This window comes from Solanum pennellii, chromosome 10 (assembly GCF_001406875.1).
Source record: "Solanum pennellii chromosome 10, SPENNV200".
NCBI classification, from domain to species: Eukaryota; Viridiplantae; Streptophyta; class Magnoliopsida; order Solanales; family Solanaceae; genus Solanum; species Solanum pennellii.
The window spans coordinates 54,627,568-54,648,423 of record NC_028646.1 but is presented as its reverse complement, the minus strand read 5'-3'; the positions used below and the strand labels follow the sequence as shown (position 1 = coordinate 54,648,423).

Genomic DNA, 20,856 nt, shown 5'->3' with positions numbered 1-20,856 from the left:
TTTTTTTAGAAAATGTTTTCACCAATGAGTTCCAAATTCTTGGATAACATGTACAAGTAAATAATTTTGGATTCAAATTTAATTTTTGAAATTAGATTTTTCTTATGAACCAAATTTGTCCTAATATTGATACATATATGGATGCAATGCAACACAAGTAGTTATTGAGCTGAAAAGAAGAAGAAAAATTAGAAGGCCTTCACAAATATTGGTTTGGGACTCATACCAAATTAATAACTAGTTAAAAGGACGACATATGAGCAAGAATGGTTTATGCAATTGTTGATAAAAATGTTTAGTCCTCTCATCCCCTTTCTTTGATTTTATGGCTCTCATCTCCCTTTAGGTTATCTTCTACAATAGTTTTCTTTGTTAGTTCCATTTTGAGTTGGAACTTCATGTTTAATTATTATAATATTTGAATGTTTTTATTGTAAAATTTGAGTTATTACAATTTTTGAGTTGATTGACCCATTTTTATAAATATATGAATTACACAACATCAAAAATGACCATTTACGATAATTAATTAACAACAATACTTAATTGCAACTAAATATGTATTTTAGCGACAATTAGCGCTCTTTGTATATGTCTCTAAAGCCTTTAATTAGCGACATTGGTTTCAATGACACTTAATTAATGTCGACAAAGACTTTAACAATCTTTATTAATGTGTATATTTATTACTGCTAAAAGTTATTTGGTTGTAGTGTTAAAGAGTTGTAATATCCAGAATGTTATTTGGATTACTTGATTGGACTAGATTGTGGGGTGTTGGAAATTATTTGAAAGGTGAAGACTCAAGTCTTGGATTGACGTTGATTGAATTAAGACAATTGATTTCCTAAATTTTGTAAATAATGTTGGTTCGTGTATTTCACCATTGTATGTGTTAACAAGTAACGAGAATTAGGTGATTGGTTCATTGTTCCACTTGATTATTCTTAATGAATAAAAATGGGATTAAAGAAAAGGTAACATGTTGATCATAATGCTTTTTGAATTTTCTTATGGTGAACTCTATTTGATTAATTGGTGATTTACTTTTATGATGTGGACTTGAACTACTTGAATTTTTTTTCTTTCTTATGGTGATAAATTTAATGTGCACTACGATGAGACATGTGATGTTATGCCGAAAAGATAAATAATTTGGGCAAGTTAAATGATATAAATCTGAAGGGAAATGATATCAACTAGTTACATGATATAAAGTCGAAGGGAAATAGTTTCGGGTAGTGATATTATGATGAAGGACACGGTTCCGACAATTAATGTGATGTAATGCCGAAGGAAAATGTAAGTCAAAGGGAAATGATTCCAGCTAGAAAATTGATATAAGCGAAAGGGAAATGATTCGAGGTATTGATATTGTATTGAAGAAAAATGGTTTCGGAAAAAAATGACTATTGTGATTTGATGCATTTTGATACTTTTGATTTATCTTCTTGTTACTCGTGCTTGATGCACTTGATACTTGTAATTGATCTGTTCGACACTTGTGATTGACATATTTGATACTTATTATTTGTTGAAATGTGACTATTGGATTGTGACCATTGAGCATTGTGGACTATTAGTGTAGAACTATAGTTTGGTCTAACTTCTATGCAAGTTGTAGTTTGAGGAGGTTCGGTTGAGATGAATGAAGTACTCGATTTTTATATAGTTTTACTTTATTTAGTAGGTTTCTTGCTGAGTACCGTGTTGTTAGGCAGTCACTCTTTCCTTCCACACTATGTACATAAGTTCCGAGACCAGGCCCATGTGATCTTGTTCTTCTTAGATTACAAAGAAGTACTCAATTAAAATTAAGCATATATAAGAGTAAGAATATAAAAAGCACCAGAAAAGGTTATACAAGAAATAATAGAATGTGAGACATGAGTTCTGGTTAACAACACTTTCCTCCACTTAGCTCCGCCACTAGGCATCATTCTATTATAATTATTAATCAAAGGTTTCGAGTCATGTGAATGAAGAACCCTCAAGGCTAAATGGAGATGTTTAATTATGCTAATTGCGAATCCAAATTAGTTAGTACTATAAGAATTCTGGATGGTTAATGAACAGGAAGAAAACACATAGCTATTTCTTGTTTATCTGAAGCATTTGTACCAAGAAAACTTGATGCAACAAGATAAGAACATATATTGACTATTTTTGTAATATGATAATTATAACAAACACAACCCTAATATTGTTTATGAAAAGTCTAAATAATATGGGATATTGGTGGGAATCCACTTGTCACCATTTATAAAGTTCCTAACTGTAAAATGTGAGGCAATGCTTGGATTCGTAGTATGGGATGCCCATGTCACACGATCTCGGGTAACAGCACCCGGTCCTCTATTCTTGTACTCCAGAAAATATGGATGGCGATGAACAATGGGTTTCTTTGCAGATTTTGTCCATTTGATCCATCCTTTAGGACTTATGAAGTGGTCAATGTAACTTTCCATGACCACTGCCCTAGAGTATTTACCCCATGGTCGACCTAAATAGGTGGTGACGTTATCCATATTCTCCAAATCTCGGGTTGCCTTTATAGTGCAATTTTGAAGTACTATTCCGGTTGCATTTTTCTTAAAATCTCTCTTTTGTGCTATGATTGTGTTATGCTGCCTGGCCAATGGAATGTATGCTTCAATTAAGCAGTTTTGGAATAAGGCCTTTGCGTTACCGCAAATGAAGTCTACCGTGCCATAGATTTCACAATCACTGTAAAATTGACGGTTCCTTTTGACATATAGAGTGTCTTGATACCCATCAAAGCGACATCTATAGAAAGAAGACAAATCTGCTTCTACTCTTAACGCCACTGCTTGATACTCTGCCGGTCCAGCATCATTCCTAAAGGTGATGTCTTGGGCTGTGAAGCCTCTCCCACGAACCGCTACAAACAAAAATAAGAACAAAGAATTATAATTTATCAAAATCAATGAAATGCATATATAGAGAGGGAGACTTACCCACTGTTGCGGTGTCATATGTTTTATTGCCGGCGTAGAGGCTTCTATTACCCGTTATTATTGTAATACCCATTCCTTCTCCGATCAATACTATATTCGTCTTTTTTTTATCAACTAAAATGTATTCCCGATATGTGCCTTGTTTAATCTTGATATAGTATGGTTGGACACTCTTATTCGGGGCTGCAAGTATTGCTCCAGTTATAGTCTTGAAATCCCCGGTCCCATCTTGACAAACAACAACGTGAGGTGTTTCAGGGATCAACTGACTTTGACAACATAAAACAATTGTTGCAGCAACAAACAAAGCCATTATATTCCCTGCATTGAAAGATTAAAAGAATTATTATTTTTATAGTATGAATGAATTACAGCTACAATGTAGAGATATAGAGGAATGATACCGCAAAAAGTATTTGAGATAACCATCGCGAAGGTGAAGAACGGTCTGGTGCTAATCCAAAAGAACGAAAACTTTGAGTCACTGGAAGGATTAAGCAGCAAACTTCTTGGCAGTTGAAGCTTATTTTGAATAAATGGATATATCTTATCAATGTCTACTCTTGTACTACATAAAAAAGTGATAATAATTATTATAAGAATAATATTAATATGTAATATTAGAATGTAAGTATATTAATTGAGCTCAATGCGAGTACCAGACATTCTATATTGATCGAGTTCAAATTTGCTACTTGTTGTTTTCAAGTACCTTAATTGACCAAGTTTCTAGTGAAGTATCTACATAGTACTCAATCTCAACACTCAATTATTCATAACACAACGAACCATTACATCATGCGACAAAAAATGTCTAAAATTTGTATTAGTTAACAAAATACTTAGCATCTTAAATTTATTCTAACAATTTAGATACTCTATAAACATGATCGTAACATACCTAATTTCATCACAATTTTTACAGTTGGAAATTTTAAAAAGTAAGATTAAAATATTATGTCTTCTTAATATAATATAAGTCAAAAAGAATGATTCTTACTATCATAAAATCATATGAATTAATCAAACAAACATTACTATCAACATTTTCATATATCACATAAAATTATTGAACACAAACAAATCAAACTCATTACCACAGAAAAGTTGTAATTTTATTAACACCCTATCAAACTCAAATAAAACCCTCATTCAATCTTTTGTCACAATTTCACAAAAATCAACTTGCACAAATATTAGTATCAATTAACACCTCAGATAATACAAATATTTTCGTATGTGATTTTAATAAAAAGAACTTTTTCATTCAAAGAATTTGAGTTGTTCTAGAATGAACAACAAATAAATATTTTTCTTCTACAATTTGGGAGTTAAACAGAAAATAATCTTGGTACAACCAAAATCTAACATTCAATCTTTTGCATAATAACCATAAAATTCACTTGAAAAATGACCAAATAAATATATCATTCACTTAATCAAATTTATGTTTACCTAGCAAGATTATAATTTCTGTGAATCTTTTTCGGGGTATATTAACAATTTCCACACACAAATATATATTAGAATTGTACAGTATCATAACATACCTTATTAATATGAAAGGAAAAAGTCCAACCATAAAATAAACTCCTCTGCTGTGCTAACTTCCACAATGAATATTTTTTCCCTTTTTATTGTTATGGCTTCACCTCGCATTGAACCATTTTATATCTGCTTACCACAATAAATTTAATTCTTTGATTACTCCTTAGTCAATAAAGACAATAAAACTTTGAATTATCAAGACTCGATAAGATCGTTGGAAATCTTACGGGAAATACATCAACACAAATATTTGCATCGAATTCATCAAAAGTTGAGACATGTCAGGCATTGTATAAAACTAGGATTCATAATCTAATTAAGATTTAATAAGAATGAAAACTCAACACAATAAAGTAGGTACTCTTGATATCTTTTCTCTCTCCAAAAAGAATAGACCTTTTATTAGTATTGATAGATTGAAAGGTTATCGCATATTGGCTAAAGAGCTCAACCCAGTCAAAATAAAAACAAATGATTGTCAATAATATTAATGGCTAATTAAGAAGGATAATCTCCAAGTAACAAATCTGTTACAATTAGAAAAGTAACGCTATAGACATTATATTAAGAAAAAAGTCAATTAGACTATTAAGAATATTTAATACTTCATCCGTCCCTTTTTATATGACCTTTCTTTTTATAAATAGTTGGACTATAATATTTGTCATTTTATAAAATTTATGCATACATTATAATATTTTGGCTATTATACCCTTCAATCTTCATAGAGTAGTTAGTTAATCTTGTCATTTATTAATAATGTTGACTTAAAAACCAGTAAATAAGGGTACAGGGGAAAGTTACATCATTTCTTAATGCAAGTGCAAAGTATAAAGGTGACAAATAAAAGGGGACAGAGGGAGTAGTCATTAGCATATTAAATATTCTCGTGATAAAAAAATAGATATAACGTCACCTGTGTATCCCCACCAAGACAGCCTCAACATAACGAAACAAAAGAAATACGAAAAGTATGGGAATAATGATATAAGAGCAGAAAACTTATTCATTTTAGCATAACCCCAAAACCTATTGTCACATGTACGATCCATTAATATTAAAATACATAATTCAAAAGGTAATTACAAGTCTCAAAGTTTTTTTTTATCTCGATTGGAAAATAACATAAGTAAAACAACAAGAGGGCCCTCCAGGGTGACAATCAACTACCTCTCACAGTCCCTTGAAAATCCTTGATACTAGAACAAGAACAAGATCACATGGGTCTGGTCTCGGAACTTATGTACATAGTGTAGAAGGAAAGAGTGACTGCCGAACAACACGGTACTCAGCAAGACTAAATAAAGCAAAACTATATAGAAATCGAGTACTCCTTTCATCTCAACCGAACCTCCTCAAACTACAACTTGCAACGAAGTTAGACCAAACTAATAGTTCTACACAAATAGTCCACAATGCTCAATGGTCACAATCCAATAGTCACATTTCAATAAATAATAAGTATCAAATATGTCAATCACAAGTGTCGAACAGATCAATTACAAGTATCAAGTGCATCAAGCACGAGTAACAAGAAGATCAATCAAAAGTATCAAAATGCATCAAATCACAATACTCATTTTTTTCCGATACCATTTTTCTTCAGTACAATATCAATACCTAGAATCATTTCCCTTTCGCTTATATCAATTTTCTAACTGGAATCATTTCCCTTTGACTTACATTTTTCCTTAGGCATTACATCACATTAATTGTCGGAACCGTGTCCTTCATCATATTATCACTACCCAAAACTATTTCCCTTCGACTTTATATCATGTAACTAGTTGATATCATTTCCCTTCACATTTATATCATTTAACTTGCCCAAATTATTTATCTTTTTGGCATAACATCACATGTCTCATCGCGGTGCACATTAACATCGATGCATATAAGTAATTTATCACCATAAGAAAGAAAAAACAATTCAAGTAGTTCAAGTCCACATAATCAAAGAAAATCACCAATCAATCAAATAGGGTTCACCATCAGAAAATTCAAAAAGCATTATAATCAACATATTACCTTTTCTTTAATCCCATTTTTATTCATTAAGAATAATCAAGTGGAACAATGAACCAATCACCTAATTCTCGTTACACCTTAACACATACAATGGTGAAATACAAGAATCAACAATATTTACAAAATTTAGGAAATCAATTGTCTTAATTCAATCAACGTCAATCCAAGACTTGAGTCTTCACCTTTCAAATAATTTCCGCCACAATCTAGTCCAATCAAGTAATCCAAATAACATTCTTGAAATTACAACTCTTTAACACTACAACCAAATAACTTTTAGCAGTAATAAATATACACATTAACATCGACCACTTCATAAGTCCTAAAGGATGGATCAAATGGTCAAAATCTGCAAAGAAACCCATTGTTCATCGCCATCCATATTTTCTGGAGTACAAGAATAGAGGACCAGGTGCTGTTACCCGAGATCGTGTGACATGGACATCCCATACTACGAATCCAAGCATTGCCTCACATTTTACAGTTAGGAACTTTATAAATGGTGACAAGTGATTCCCACCAATATCCCATATTTTTTAGACTTTTCAAAAACAATATTAGGGTTGTGTTTGTTATAATTATCATATTACAAAAATAGTCAATATATGTTCTTATCTTGTTGCATCAAGTTTTCTTGGTACAAATGCATTAGATAAACAAGAAATAGCTATGTGTTTTCTTCCTGTTCATTAACCATCCAGAATTCTGATAGTACTAACTAATTTGGATTCGCAATTAGCATAATTAAACATCTCCATTTAGCCTTGAGGGCTCTTCATTCACATGACTCGAAACCTTTGATTAATAATTATAATAGAATGATGCCTAGTGGCGGAGCTAAGTGGAGGAAAGTGTTGTTAACCAGAACTCATGTCTCACATTCTATTATTTCTTGTATAACCTTTTCTGGTGCTTTTTATATTCTTACTCTTATATATGCTTAATTATAATTGAGTATTTCTTTGTAATGGTTCGAGTTCAAAATGGAAGAGGTTTATCAATAGATACAAGGCTTAGGCCGAGTTGAGATTCATAAGAAAATTATGTTAACAATTTTAAGAGAAACTATATATGACTTGAGTCTAAAATTTAGTAATACGCAATTAAAATTAAGTGCCTCCTTTTATGAATGTAAATACGTTTATAGGCTATGCCACTAAGAAGTTATGAGTAGTAAAATTTGTCCAAATTCTATTGAACTGCCCAAATTTAATGGGTTGTATAAGAGGTATGTAATAATTTAGCTTTATTTGGGCGAAAATCCAAACTAACCTGTAAAATGAAGCAACCCATATTAATCAGTGACCGAACTCAAACGAGGAAACGATCAAAACAGTTATTAATGTATGGGGTTAGATTGATTTGGTCCCTTATATATGCAACTTATGGAAAACGTCTTTTATGTATGCAAAAAGCTTATTAATTTAGTCTATCAATCTTAAAATCTTACAACTCCAGAAAAACCCTGTCAAATTACACAGAGATGTGCAAGTCGCATGATATACAATAAGTTTATAGAAAACCTCTGTCATCAGTTCTGAAGGGTGGTCCTGGCATTGCGGTGTTGTTGGTGCTATATATGGAACTTATGAGGTTGTTAGTTTCAAGGTGTTTGTGTTGTTAATTTGTGTTAGAAAAACAGAATTACTGATTCCAACAAAATTTTGCAGAAACACGAAATTAATCAAAGTTTAATGAACCTATAAGAAAGATGAACAAAATTCATTAACAAAAAACTAAAAATGTAAACGTACACGAATCTGGAAAAATAAGAACAGGAAAAGATCAAGCCCATTAAATGCACAGTGTCCCCTTAAGGATAACATTCCCCTATAGTATCCGAGGTTTGATTTGGAATATGTCCTATCAGAATAGAGTGATCTCAATCACCAACGTATTGATACCCAAAAGCTTAATTGTCATCGAACCACCCAAGAATAGTAAAGTACACGAAGAAACTTTGTGCAGAAGAAAAACGAGAAATAAGAAAAATTTATAAGGAGAAAATCTGAAGAATGAATGGTATTTATATGCAAGAGGAGCTGGTTCTGAAAGGTTGCAACCCTTTCAGAATTCACACGACCATTCATGAGAATTGCAATCTTTCAAAAGGTCATGGTTATTCCTGAAAGTTGCAACGTTTCAAAATAATTAAAACAAACTTTGTCAAAAAAATAATCACTCGTTCATTTTCCAAAGCCGAGCCGAGGGAGCGACGACGGTGACGGCACGAGGGGGTCCCCCTTTCCAACCCTTTTATCAATTAATAGGAGTGCTGTCATATTTAAACTCTCATATTTTTCTTTCCACCATTGATGAGGGACAAAAGCCTTTACACTAAAGCATAAGAGGACTTTTCAAGTTCCCAATTTTCCAAGTTCCTCTCTTGTCATCTTCCCTTCATTTCCCATTAACTCTTGTTGCATACCCAACAGTCTGGACTCTTCAAAATCAGATACATTGGAAAAACTACTTTGAGAAGTGCAACCAATTTTTGTCTCTTCTTGGGTGCTGGAAGTTTGATACACTGTGGAAAGTCTTACTAAGCATATATTTGCTAGTTGTGTGGAATTGAATTGAAGTGTTGTTATCTGAATAACGTACTTTTGCAAGTCCAACATATTTAATTTGGTAATGATAAATGGTGATTAAAAAAGTTACAAAGGGTGAAAACTCCCACATTTCCAACAAAAAATCCCTTTACTTGTAAAATCAATCGATACAAGTTTTTCCATTGTTGAACGATGTAAATCAAAGAAACTCCATGGGATCGAGACCCTGCTATGGTAAGAATTATCTTGCTTTAGGTCGAGGCATTTCTATAATTGGGATGTTATCAATCCGATCGCGAAACAAATTGGAGTACTACTATCTCTTAACAAAGCTACTATGATAAAAAAAAAAGAATGTGAAGCTAAGGATAGAGTAGAAGTACACTTGGCTAAGGAACTACATGATAGTGTTTGGCTAGGTTTAGACGAATGCTAGAATATGTGCGTCCACTAGCAGTCAACGGACCAGGTCCCTTAACACAGCAAAAACAGTGCAGAAGAGTAAACAATACAAAGAGCACAACACATGCAGTTACGTGGAAACGTCCTTGCTCAAGGAAGTAAAACCACGACCTGTTGCATAGGATTTACAACTTTCTTCACTAATCTTCTCAAGAAAAAGTGAAACCCGATTACAGTGAGAAAAAGTTACTAATATCACAATCAAGTAATCAACCTATTACATGAAGAGCTTAAGCGGATACAACATGCCCACTAAACCACCACGCTCCGGATGATTTCGAATTTGCTAAGAGGATACCACACCGCCCACTAAACCACCTAACCTTAGATGACTTAGAATTTGACTAAGCAACAAATCAATGTTGCCCACTAAATCAGTTAACCTTAACTGATTTAGACTTTTACAAACCCAAAACAATATCTGAATCCTTTATAGATTAGGAACAGATTTACAATGTAAGCACGGAAGATATAATCCTAAGACAACTACATAGCTTGTAGCTCTATCACGTCGTTGTTGTTTTTAGGATGACACTTCTTGAAGATGGCTTTTGCTTTTTGAGCTTTTGGATTTTCTGAAATCCAAAACTTTGTTTTCAAAAACATAAATTTGTGTTTGATATGAAGAGATAATATAAATCACCACAAATTCGTTGAGATCATCCCATTGGCTGAAAGCCTTCTGTTGGTAATGTTGTGCACCTACCGCATTAGATGTGGCAGCTTTTCTGATAGCTGTCTTTTAACATTTTCACGTCGCAGTCTTGCTGGGACAAGGTCCCTTGCAAACTTCTTTGTGAGTTGTTAAAAAGGCTTGCTGGCTGACTTCCTTCTTTGGATGAATGAATTTAATATGGTGTTTGTCATGCGAAAAATATCATAACATAAAGAATTATTACCCGTTGGACAAACACCCTCTTCCATTCTGATTGTTGTAGTAAGTTGACGCCTTATCAACCTCTAACGTGACAACTTTACAACTGTAACCAATTATGCATATGATGGAGGAAACTCTGCCTGGGACCAGGTCCCTGCATTTGTGTAATACTGAAACATACAATGTCTTCTGCTCTTCTTATTGCTGTAGGATACTGCACTTTTCACCTACGACCTTACATGACAGCTTTTACGACTGTACCCCATTTGTATCTGGACGATAGCACTCTATTAGGGACCAGGGACTCGCATTCGTGAGGATCATCAAAACACCTAGAATATAACATTTCCCCCCATTTTGATGATAGCACATAAATATAACTCACACTGAGTTTATCATTCATCTGACTTTCAGCAGTTCCGATGACAAGGATTTGGTTCCTTGTTAGATCGATAAGTTTGTTAAATCATCAAAACATAATCTCAAGTTCGAGCTAACATCTCAACTCAGCTTCGAACTAACGTTTCCCCCCTTTTTGATGATAATATACTTATTCACCAGTTCCCCCTATCAATAAGAATTCATGGCATAATGGAGTTGAATCATCCTGAAGTTTGTCAACTCATCAAACCAACATAGCATTTTCCCTCCTTTTTGATGATGAAAAACTTGTTCAACTTCTTCCCAATGAAGAAAGGACCAGGTCCTTTTCAGATAGCTAGCATTGATTCCCCCGTTGGCAAAACCATTTCCTCTTCAAGTAGCTAGCATTGATTCCCCCTATCAACATGACCCATGTTTTCTTCCAGTAGTGATAAAACCATTGATCTCATACTTCTTTAAGAAGTTATAACACCATTTATGTCATACCTTACCTTAACAACTTTCCCCCTTTTGACATCATAAAAAAGGGTTAAAGCAGTAAACCATGTTGAATGAAATGTAGTTCAAGTAAATTCATGGCCACTTGGGCAACACTTAGCATGAGTAAAAAGATATAAAGTAATGAGACAAGTCAGTAGAAACAAGACTTTTTTCATTCATAAACAAAAGATTAGACATCAAAGCATTGCAAATATGATTACAAATGAAAACCAGAATAATGCCCAAATTAAATAATGAGGACTGACATAGAGAGATAGGAAGAAAAGGGATGACTTAGAGGCAACGGATTGAAAGAATAGAATTAATAGAGGATATCCCTTAGCATAATATTTTCAGAATCGTCTCTTAACATTCAGCATGTTGTACAACCCAACCTGTATGTTGAACCTTCAGGGCTGCCAGTTTTTTTTTAATTTGGCACCTGGTCTCTCTGATAGTGTTGTTTCAGAAGCAGAATTTTTAGACAACCCATTTCAGTATTTCAGTTAACAGGAGCAACTGTCATAACTTCCAACACCAGCCTGAGATTCTCAAAACAGAAAAAATGATAACGGAAATAACTCAAGGCATCCGAGATGAATAGATCAACAATTGAGGAACCAATAAGTTTTTTTTTACACACCTTCCTCTTCAGAAAACTTTGAGTTCTCAAAATATCAACTTCTTTTTTGAACATCATATTTTCCACTTCTTCATTTTTCATGGAGGACCAGATCTGACTTCACAGTTAAAACATTTTCAGCAGAGAATTCTCCAGCATGAATAAAGGGGTTAACAATTTGAAGTGTGTTTGAAAAGAATAGAAAAGAGAATTTCGAAACACCTTGATATTTGGAAGGTAAATTAATTTTTGGGGAAAGAGAAACAAATATGACGTACAAAGAAACAGAAAGGAAGTATCATTTTGGTACTCAAAACATGAGACAAAATTCAGATTATTAAATGGAAGACATTTGGCAATTGCAATGATTCTCATTCATAATTCAAACTGCAATATTAAGATTGCAAACCTTCAAGAAAAGACAAGATCCCTCTCTGTAGTTTGAATGTCATTCCCTAGATCTGTCCTGACCTCTATTTTCCTTCATCCCCTTTTTCCATGTGTGTATACCTACAAAGTATGAACTAAATTTGCTAAATCACACATAACTAAAAAGAAAGGATACCTGCTCCCTTTGCATAGTCATGAAAAAGTCAATAGCTTCAGGCAAGATCAGTTCAAGGAAGTTTTAGCATTTCCATCATCTGGTTGATTAATTCAGCCAGATTTTTATAAGCTTCAAGATTTTTCCTGATCCACAAGAGTTGAATCCATTAAACTGCACTTGCTACATTCTCGCCTAAGTTGATTAAAGAGCAACTGAATTTTGCCTTTTATTCTCCCTTGAGTGAGTGATCATCCTATAACATAATCCACTCTTGAGGTACTCTTTCCATCATCTTTATACCGAACACAATCAATCAACACCATATACTCCAAATCAAAAAGTCTTCTGATGGACAGAATAGGACCAGGTCCCCTGTCTTCTTCTAATATCTTCGGATTCTACTAGCAGCCTTTAAAAATGATTTCTTTCTACATGGGTAGAGTCTTTGAACCCGGTTCATTAACATCCAGCATAAAGTTAGTGCCCAAGAAAGTATGAATTGTCGAGGCACCTGAAATATGAAACCTTTTAAGCTACTTCTTTGAACAGGTACCGGGTCCCTTCCTATGTTCAAACAGTAATTGCCCTGATCATGTTGTGCTATCTTTTTCCCTTCAGGTTAGACACTATGAGTACATACATATTATTGAGAAGATGGTCCTTACTTATGCCTAAGGTGATGATGTCAGCCACTTGAAGATCCATTTTGCAAAACTCCATAATGACATCACCCTTCTTTCTCATTGTCTTGACATCAAGTATGTTAAGCCATTTGAGCAGCTCAATGATATTATTCTTGACAACAAAAGGTACCTTTTGAGATTTGCTTGATCTACAGCTCCAAGAAGAGATTTAACTTTCCATTATGCTTATTTGAACACTCACTTTTAATGAGTGAAATAGAAATAAACTTTACACCCAACACCTTAAAGATTGCCTCAAAGATGATATCATCAACATGTATCTGAATAATCAGCAATTCCTTTCATAGTGAATTCAAAGAGAAAGGTTTTTGACAATTTTACCTCTCTTAAAGCCATTGTTCAAGAGCAACTTGGACAACCGATCAGCTTGTTGGGAACCGACTGTTAGAATTTGCTTCTTTCAAACTAAGCTTGATCAACTTTTTCATTCTCACCTTCAGAATTCACATTTTCAATTAACTGCATCATCTTTGTTCAGTAATGTCTAGAGGACCAGGTCTCTCATCAGGTACATCATCTACATCAACTTCCTTGAGATTGGTAGATTCATGAACATGATGTTCTTCAGCAAGCTAATTGTTTAGATCATCTCTCTAAATTTGAATCATCTCTTCCATCTCAGAATCTTCTTTGTTTTGTAACTTACTTCTCATTTCTTCAAGACTTATAAAAAGACACTTGAACATCTTTGTCAATGCACACAAATTTGACACACCAAATAAACCTTACTGGAGGATGAATATCCCGCAGATACTCTTTCAATCCTTATTGAGATTGAGCTTCTCAATATCACCATTTTGGTCAAAACCGATGTAACATTTCTCACTTCGGTCTGAAAGTTTCTTGAAAGAGTAAAAGTCTGCTTATTTCACCGGAAGGATAGTCAGATCTGCTTCTCCCTAACATTATCATCAAAACCTTTGTCATCTGCAAATATCATTTTATGCATACGAGGACCAAATCCCCTGACACAGGTTTGCACAGAAAAGAAACACTTATGATCACGTCTCTTGAATCATACCTCAGTATTCTCACCTCGAGCATTGAGGTCAGTAAGACTATCATAACAAGCAATAAACATATTAGTAATATTCATGTTCTTGCATCTCTTTTCTGTCAAGATCATCGCCTGAGAGAGCAAGTTTTTGACAAAATAATTATCTCATAAGAGCATAACTTCAAATCATTAATCACAAATCTACACCAATAATGTAGCATTTCTTGCCATTCACCAAAAGAGACACCTCCACCTTGAAGTTCCTTGAGAGAGAGAGGAAGTTTTGTAACCTTCTTAGTCACGTGTTTTGAGCATATGCTATTTATAAACCAACACTGACTACTTCCTCTCTTCTGCATAAGAATTACTTGTTCGACTTAGAAACCTTCCTGTCAAAGGGGGCATACTTTTCTTGCTAAAACCATAGCGAGGACCAGGTCCCTTGCGCTCCATTTCCATCTTACTGTCCCATCTGACAAATTTAGCACGAAGACCAGGTCACCTTTCTTTCTTTTCTTGATTATTTTCAGATCGGACAAACTTCACATGCCTTTCTTTAGCTGTTTTCCGCTGTTTGGAATAATTTGACGAACTTCCTTCAAATTTTTCAAAAATCGGACAATCTTTCTTAAGATTTCCATCTTGACCACAATCCTCACCCAACAGATTGTCAGCATCAGGAACATTTTTTCATTGAGGATAATAGGAGGATTTAATTTTGTCACAGCCCGACCCTCTTCTACTGTTGTTGTCTTGACCGATTAGATTTGTAAGAATCTTAGAGGAATTGCTCCATTTGAGTGATTTTTCCAGTTCCTCTTTTACACGGACTAGGTCCCTCTCTAATTAAAGATTTTTTTTCTAATGCAATTTTGGTCTTCATTTTAGCAGTGTGTAGCTTATTCTCAAGCTCCAACTGCAAGCTGCATGCGTCATTCTTTCCTTTAAAAGTTGTATTAGTTACCCCTTTCATCTTTTCTTCAGTTCTAGATTTTTCAGCTTCTAGAACAAGCATATGACATTTATATATCAGATATTTTGGCAACTAATTCAATTTTTCCATCTTGAAAGATATCTAGACTGTTGTTTATGGGATCCTTCTTACTTGTCAGCTCACTTATCAAATTAAGTAATACAACTGCTAGCTTTCTCAAGTTGGTAGTAGAAAAGTTATTCAAGTTTTGCTTTTAAATAGATAGAGTTACCTTTTTATCAACATTTTTCTCATCTGACTATGCCGTCAAATCATTATCTGTCTGTTCAGAATCATCTAACTCACTTGAGGTTTTTTTTTCGTGCAGCCATACCCTTTTTATTTCCCTGAAGAAGACTTCTCTTCTTCTTATCTTCGGATGGACCTAGTAACCCTATTTGTCTTTGCCTTCTGCAGGCTTGACATAATTTTCTTTCTTCTGATCATTCTCATCAATCAGATCTGTCCTCTAGTCTTTGCCCTTCTGAAGGAGAGACTCATTTTTTCTATACACCTTAGAACTTGAAGAAACTCAAATAGTGTATTTAGAGTCGCCTCTTCAGGGCCCTTTGTCTCATCAGCAGTCCCAAAATCATTTGTCCGAGACCTAGGAAGAATTTCTAGTATCTTAGAGACTTGATTGACAATAGGAACAGGTTCTTCAAGGAACATGAGCTCATCTGTGATGTTTGAGAATCTGGTGCGCACTGCATTAATGAGTTCACCTTCATTCATGGTTAAACCTTCAAACTGAGTAGTAAAGATATCTAGCTTAGATTTCCTTATTTCCTCAGGCTCTCATAAGTTGTTTTCAACAGTTCCCAGATTTCCTTTGGCTGATTCACAAGATGAAATCAGATCGTATTCATTTATACTATGCCCACACATCAATATCTTCCTTGCTTTGTGATTTTTCTTGACTAATTGTCTGTTAGAGTCATTATTATTTTTTTGAGTTTTGGGAATGACTCTTGTGACCTCGCCATCTTTAACCTCCACAGTTGGCACATAAGAACCTCTACATATGACACCACATACTTCACTGTCCTCAGCCATGAGATAGTCTCTCATCTTAATCTTCCAATGTTTATAAAACTGACCATTAAAAAGAGGAGGTCTTGTGGGAGACTGATTTCTTTAATTATTATGTAGTGACACCATTTCTCACAGGAACTTCTCTCTTGGTGTTAACCAGTTAGAGATCACCTGCTCTGATACCACTTATTAGAATATGTGTGTCCACTACCACTCAATGGACCAAGGGAGTAAAACCACGGCCAGTTGCACAGAATTTACAACTGCCTTCATTAATCTTCTCAAGAAAAAGTGAAACCCAATTACAACGAATGTAAGAAAAAGTTATTAATCTCACTATGAACTAATATATCTATTACTTGAAGACCCTAAGCGGATAAAACACCGCCCACTAAACCACCATGCTTCGGATGATTTAGAATTTGCTAAGTGGATAACACACCACCCACTAAACCACCTAATTCTAGATGACTTAGAATTTGACTAAGCAACAAATCAATGTTGCTCACTATATAAGTTACCTTAACTGATTTAGACTTTTACAAACCCACAAATATCTGAATCCTTTATAGGTTTGGAACAGATCTACAATGTCAGCACGGAAGATATAATCCTAAGACAACTATACAACTTGTAGCTCTATCAGGTCCTTGTTGTTGTTAAGATGACACTTCGTGAAGATGGCTTTTCCTTTTTGAGCTTTTGGATTTTCTGAAATCCAAAACTTTGTTTGCCAAATTTTAAATTTGTGCTTTATGAAAAGAGTTAATATAAATCACCACAAATTCGATGAGACCATTCCATAGGATGAAAGCCTGCTGTTGGAAAAGTTGTGCACCTACCGCATCATATGTGGCCGTTTTTCTGATAGTTATCTTTTCATTTCGCAGTCTTGCAGGGACCAGGTCCCTTACAAACTTATTTGTGAGTTCTTGGAAAGGCTTTTTAGATGACTTCCATCTTTGGATGAATGAATTTAATACGGTGTTTGTCATGCTAAAAATATCAAACATAAAGAGTTATTACCCGTTGGACAAACCCTCATCCATTCTGATTGATGTAGTACGCTGACGCCTTACCAACTGCTGGCGTGACAGCTTTATAGTTGTAACCAATTATGCATCTGATAGAGGAAACTCTGCCTGGGACCAGGTCCCTGCATTTGTGAGACACTAAAACATACAATATCGTCCGTCTTTTTATTGGTGTAGGATACGACACTTTTCACCTACCACCTGACATGATAGTTTTTACGACTGTACCCTTTTTGTATCTGGACGATAGCACTCTATTAGGGACCACGTCCCCACATTTCTGACGATCATCTAAACACCTAGAATAAAACAGTGAAGTTGAAGAAGATGGCTACCGACACCCTCATCTAAATTGTTATTTACATAAACTGTAAATGACATATTGAAAAAGCCGGAATCAAGCACCAGAGCGATGCATTCCAATAAGACGATGAGAGTCAAATTTGACATTTTAAAGCATTAAGTAGAATTGCATCACTTGAACAAATTGTGAAATGTATGAAGCTGTTGAGAATCAATTAAGCGAAAAAATAATTGACTCGAAGAAGTTATGATATGATTTATTTTTCTTTGTACTAGTATTCTGGTAGTAGTAGTCGATAACATTTAAGGTGGTCATTTGAAGGTCAATATAATGTGGAGAACTACTAATGCCTTACGTTCCACATGATAATGTTGAATTTCACTTAGTGGTGTTATAAACAAGTCATATCGTGTCTTTATGATGTTTTTGCTATATCCGTCTCAATGATCCTACAAGAATTCAAACTACGATCCATTCCTAGTTTGAACTCTTGATGTAATATTTTTGTGACAACAATCCTAGGACCTGGCAATCATTTTCTCCAATTCCTTTTCCAATATTTAGTTCTTCCATGGGGTGGAAAGTAGATTCATCCAATTAATTAATAAGGGATATTGAGTGGATAGGATTGTCGGTCTCTCCTATATTACTGTCTCTTCTAACAAATTTATATTGTATGCCCTGGTGCAGTGAGAAAAGGAAAATCCTACTAAATAACTACAAGGTTTATCCATGTATATGTAGTATATTAAGTTGATGCAGTCATCATTTGAAATAGGATTAGAAATTCTACTGCTCCAATTTATAGCACAAGATAGACTTCTCCCAGTATGTTCATTTGGATCTGCCAAATGTCATGACATGGAATCCGCTTCTTGTCACATACATTATCTGATACCAACCTCTTTTATGTGTATCCAACATTGAAGTCGAGTGCATCATTGTGTACGATTCTCAGCGGTGGTAGCAGAGCATGATCTTGTTAGTTTAATGAATCTTCCGTATGATGTTGCCATGACGTTATTAGCCATTTCAATTAATATGTTGACATGCATGTGGGATGTGGAACTTATGACCATATTATTAGTAGGATGTGTGCTCTGTGTAGCAGCAACAACAACATCACATCTATAGAAATGTGGTGTTTCTGGTGCATTGAAGTGCTGAATGTAATTTTTCTCAGCTGTTAAGAGACAAATTGATTGAAAATGTGGTGGAGCTAAAGAGTGCAATTCTTGGCCTTAAAGATGATCTTGGTAAGGCACTGGATAAGCTGGATTCCATTTCATATCGAGCAAGTTTTGGATCAAGATGTTATTTTTTTTATATTTTAGTAGAAAATAGTATGTCTTTTGCTTTAACAAGGCTGCTATCTTGATACTGTTATTTTGCTATTATCTTATGGTATCCTTTAATTTACTTTTATCAGCATTGTTGGAACGTATGTGTTACAGGACAAGGTCCCCCGACAGAATAAAAGTGCAGAAAATAAATAGCATAATGTAAATCAGGTATAAGAGTTTTACATGGAAACCTGCTTGCTCAAGGGAGTAAAACAACGACCTGTCACAGTGGATTTTCAAACTGTTTTCAGTAATATTCTCAAGCAAAAGAGAAACATAGTTTACAACACACAATGAGATTAACCTCCTAATTCAACAGAAAGTAATACCTCCTATTACTTAACGAGCAAAAGCAATAATCCTATTGCCTACTAAATTAACTAACTCTAGTTGATCTAGACATTAAGAACCCCCAGGGTTAGACACCAACTCCAATCTCCAATACAAGAGCTTAAATGAGCAACAACTCTACTATACAACACATCAGCTAACTTTAGTTGACACTCCTAGGCAACTCTACCGAATAGAACACCAAAGCAATAGTGTAAAAAGTATAGACCAAAACATATATGATTCGACTAACTAACTCTAGTTAATACGACTAAAACTAAATACTTGGAAAAGCAAATGATCTTCTATACTTTATAACTCAGGAATATATTTACAATGTAAGCATATAAGATACAAAGCTCCAAATACAACAAGACGCTTCAACACTCCATCAGGTCCCTTGTTGATATGAGCAGTGTTCTTCCTTGAACATGAGCTTATCTTTTCAAGATTATGAATTTTCAAATAAAATCCTAGTTTTTGTTTGCGAAATGTTGAGTTTGTGTTTTTTTGTAAAGATACTATATCAAAATGAACATAAACTCCATAAGACGACCTCATTAGCTGAGATTTTTCTTCCTAAATGGAAGTGCACCTACCACATCATAGGTGGCATCTTTTATGACGTATGTCTTGTCGTTCTTTTCACATTCGCAATCTTGTAACGACCAATTCCCTTGCAATGTTCTTTGTGAGTTCTTGAGAAGACTTGCTAACTCTCTTTCTATTTGAAATCAATGAATCTTCTTAATTATTTTTCATTTTTATTTTATTGAACAAAGGAGTTTTTGTTTATCTGAAAAACAGTCTCATCCATTTCTATTGGTGAAGTATGCTGATGGCTTCATCAACTAACTGGCTGGACAACTTTACAGTTGTACACCATAAAAATTTGGACGAGAGATAAGGTCTCTAAATTTGTGAGCCACTAAAACAAACAGTCTCGTCCTCTCTTCCTTTGGTGCAGTACGTTGCGCTTTTCACCTACCACCTGATATAACAACTTCAAAGTTGTACCCCATTTGAATTTGGACAAGATCACTCTTCTAGAGACCAAGCCACAACATGTTTTAGGATCATCAAAATACGTAGAATGTAACATTTTCCCTCTTTTTGATGATGACACATAAATATTGATCACACCGAGTTTATCCATTCATTTCCTATGCCTTCAGTCTCAACAGCAAGATCATCAAAACTTACCATCAGTTCCAAACTAACATTTTCCCCCATTTTGATGATAACAAACATATTCAATAGTTCCCCTATCAACAAGAACTCTTTAGGTAACGGTATTGGTCCCCTTTTTGTCATTATTCCAGAAGTTTTTCAAGTCCTGAAAAGATCACATCAGCAACAAATAACATTTTTCCTCTTTTTGATGATGACAAACTTTTTCAACTTCTTCACCCTATCGATGTGACAATGTCCTCTTCAAGTAGCATTTGATTCCTTCTATCGGCATGACCACGTCCTTTTCAAGTAGATGATATCATTGATCTCATACCTTATCAATTTCCCCCCTTTTGACATCATTAAAAAGGGTTAAAGCAGTAAACCAAGTTAACATAAATGCGGTTCAAACAAATTCATAGTCACTTGGGCAACACTGATAATGAGTACAAATCCCGAAGTAATGAAACAAGTTAGTAGAAATA

General features: G+C 34.4%; 1 protein-coding gene across 1 annotated transcript; it reads right to left on the bottom strand.

The window, feature by feature from the left end:
- Window positions 1–2,130: 2,130 nt before the first annotated feature.
- On the bottom strand, window positions 2,131–4,756 carry LOC107001937 (pectinesterase-like). The gene is made up of 4 exons (XM_015199889.2): window positions 4,529–4,756; window positions 3,383–3,546; window positions 2,979–3,299; window positions 2,131–2,902 (listed from the first exon to the last, which is right to left on the bottom strand). The coding sequence occupies exons 1-4, from the start codon at window positions 4,558–4,560 to the stop codon at window positions 2,208–2,210; spliced, it is 1,212 nt and encodes a 403-aa protein (XP_015055375.1). The 5' UTR covers window positions 4,561–4,756; the 3' UTR covers window positions 2,131–2,207.
- Window positions 4,757–20,856: the final 16,100 nt, after the last annotated feature.